The following is a 2,500-nucleotide window of genomic DNA, read 5'->3' on the forward strand; positions in this document are numbered from 1 at the left end:
TCTTATCGTGTGATATGTAACCGCAGTTAATGTCTCATTCTACAGGAAGGCCTCATGACAGATGGATAGGAACCTTCATGGTATTAAAAGAAAACTTAAATGCAAAAGTCAAATTGATTTACGATGATATAAGGATTGAAAAATGTATTGAAGAGAACATTCATATTTGTGTGTTGTATAATTTGCAGGACTTGACAGAGGGGCTATGTATTTATTTTCAAATGCACCTCAGATGAGTTCACCCACCATTACTTGTTCAAACAGTTTTCCTTGTCTGTTCCTCGGCATTTGTGTTTTTGCTCAAAAGTTTGTGAAATTTCCCATTTGTGTCCTTTTCATTTGGTTTGGAAATCTCAGAGTTCTGGAGTCTCAAAATCTATATTTAAAAAAATACTAAATAGTTGCTGGAATTCATATGAAGGAAAATAATTCACCTCCTTCAGTTTTTTCCCTCAAAGAGTTGAGCATTCTTTGTTCGTCTGCTCCAATACATGACCTGTTATTACCTCCACCAAACTTGGTGGAAGGATGGGACATGGGCCAAAGAAGGACCCTCTTCATTTTAACTCGGATCCGGACAAAGGGGAGGATCAAGGAATTATTATTTTCTTTCATCATTTTGAGATACGACATTTGTTGAAGTTTTAAACGATTTCCATGGAAACTAGAACGTCACTCAGTCGAGTTCAGAACTAAAAAGTCCTGACAGTCGCCTTAAAATCAAGCAAGCCACATATAATCTTACAAACTCATTGATATCAGACGCCTGTTTCAGAAAAAAATGATTTGGTTATACATCAGATAGGTAGGTGACAAGATTGGGTCCTGAAAAATTTGTTATGTAAAGCAGGATGTCTTCTGCAAAATAGTTAATGCTATGATGTGTTGTTCTGAGCAGATGCAGATATTGGTGTATTTGTGTGTGTGTGTGTGTGTGTGTGTGTGTGTGTGTGTCCTCAGTTAACTGTGTCAGTCTCACTTCACTTTCTGTTCATTCTGACTGACGGAGGTTTTTGTACTACGCTTTTTCACATACATGGAAATAGCATGAGGGTAAATCTTTAGTTTAGACTCGGATTTCAAATGACGTCACCTGCACGAAATGGCGGCTCCTGTATCTCAGATATTTTGACCTTGTTTATGTACAGTGGGAGAAAATGGAGATGCTTCATCCATCTTCATTTACAGTCTATGATAAAAACTTAAAGAACATGAGATGATGATTTTGGTGATGTATCACAGGAAGTCATCAGCATAGAGGCTGATTTATCGAAGGAGTCAATGAAATCATCTCTGAGGTGCTGACGGATTTCCTAATGGAAGCAATCAGGTTGTTTTAATAAATGTGTAAAAAGAGTTAGACAAAGAACTGAACCATGTCTGATGGAGATTAATAATTATGTTTGTATTCACTGTAATGAAGTCGTCTCCACTGAGACGCTCGAATAAACTTCATCAAACAGCTGCTGTGTGTGTGTGTCTGTGTGTGTGTGTGTGCGCGTGTGTGCGTGTGAGTGTGTATGTGTGTATGTGTGTAAATGTGTGTGTGTGTGTGTGTGTGTGAGTGTGTATGTGTGTATGTGTGTGTGTGTGTGTGTGTGTGTGTGTGTGTGTGTGTGTGTCCTCAGTGAACTGTGTCAGTCTCACTTCACTTTGTGTTCAGTCTGACTGACGGAGGTTTTTGTACGACGCTTTTTCACAGTGTGAACACGTTCTGACTGTTGATGTAGTGAAAACTCTGACAGTAGTAAACTGCAGCATCTTCAGCCTGGACTCCACTGATGGTCAGAGTGAAGTCAGAGTTTGATCCACTGCCTGTAAAACGACCTGGAATCCCTGATGCTCGAGTGGAAGCAGCGTAAATGAGCAGTTTAGGAGTTTCTCCATCTCTCTGTTGGTACCAGGCTAAATAGTGGTAGTTACTCCAAACATAAACATTCTGACTGGTTCTGCATGAGATGGTGGCGGAGTTTCCCACAGCTGATCTCACTGCTCCAGGCTGAGTCACTGTGACTTGGCCTCTGGACTCTGAGGACACAGAGACAGAGACATAAAGCAGCGTCACGGTTCTGTCGGCTTCACTTCAGAGGGACGGACGTTGACGGAGGAGTTGGATTCTCTGGACTTTACCTGTGAAGCAGCAGCAGAGGAGAGTCCAGATGAGGACGCAGGTCAGAGTCATGTTACTGATCGGGAGGACGTCTGTGGCGTCTGTTGTCGTGAAGGACAGCTGTCAGTCATCCAGTCCTCAACTCTCAGGACTATAAAGTCTCCCAGAGCACTGGAGCATGGTGCTGCTGATGCAAAGTGGCTCTCTATGGAAATGCTCTGACTCCAGCAGGAACCTGGATCACTGTGATCCTGCTGTTTATCAGTGGATCAATCACTTGATCAGAGTATTGATCAGGATGTGTCATCACTTGTTTATATTTTTATCATTATCTCATGTTTCTGTCTTTTCTCATATTCTCTTGTATATTTACAAAAATTGATTTTTCTT

At 41.2% G+C, this 2,500-nt stretch overlaps 1 protein-coding gene across 1 annotated transcript in view; it reads right to left on the reverse strand.

Annotated features, from left to right (window-relative positions):
- LOC118292492 (Ig kappa chain V region 3381) overlaps positions 1 to 2,182 on the reverse strand; it is a 16,772-nt gene extending 14,590 nt beyond the window's left edge. Inside the window, exons 1-3 of the mRNA XM_047330404.1 lie at positions 2,131 to 2,182; positions 1,701 to 2,028; positions 507 to 516 (exon numbers count right to left, since the gene is read on the reverse strand). Coding sequence (XP_047186360.1) covers positions 507 to 516; positions 1,701 to 2,028; positions 2,131 to 2,182 — 390 coding nt within the window. The remainder of the gene's footprint in view (positions 1 to 506; positions 517 to 1,700; positions 2,029 to 2,130) is intronic.
- Between the last annotated feature and the right edge of the window lie 318 nt (positions 2,183 to 2,500).

Source organism: Scophthalmus maximus, chromosome 22 (genome assembly GCF_022379125.1).
Source record: "Scophthalmus maximus strain ysfricsl-2021 chromosome 22, ASM2237912v1, whole genome shotgun sequence".
NCBI classification, from domain to species: domain Eukaryota; kingdom Metazoa; phylum Chordata; class Actinopteri; order Pleuronectiformes; family Scophthalmidae; genus Scophthalmus; species Scophthalmus maximus.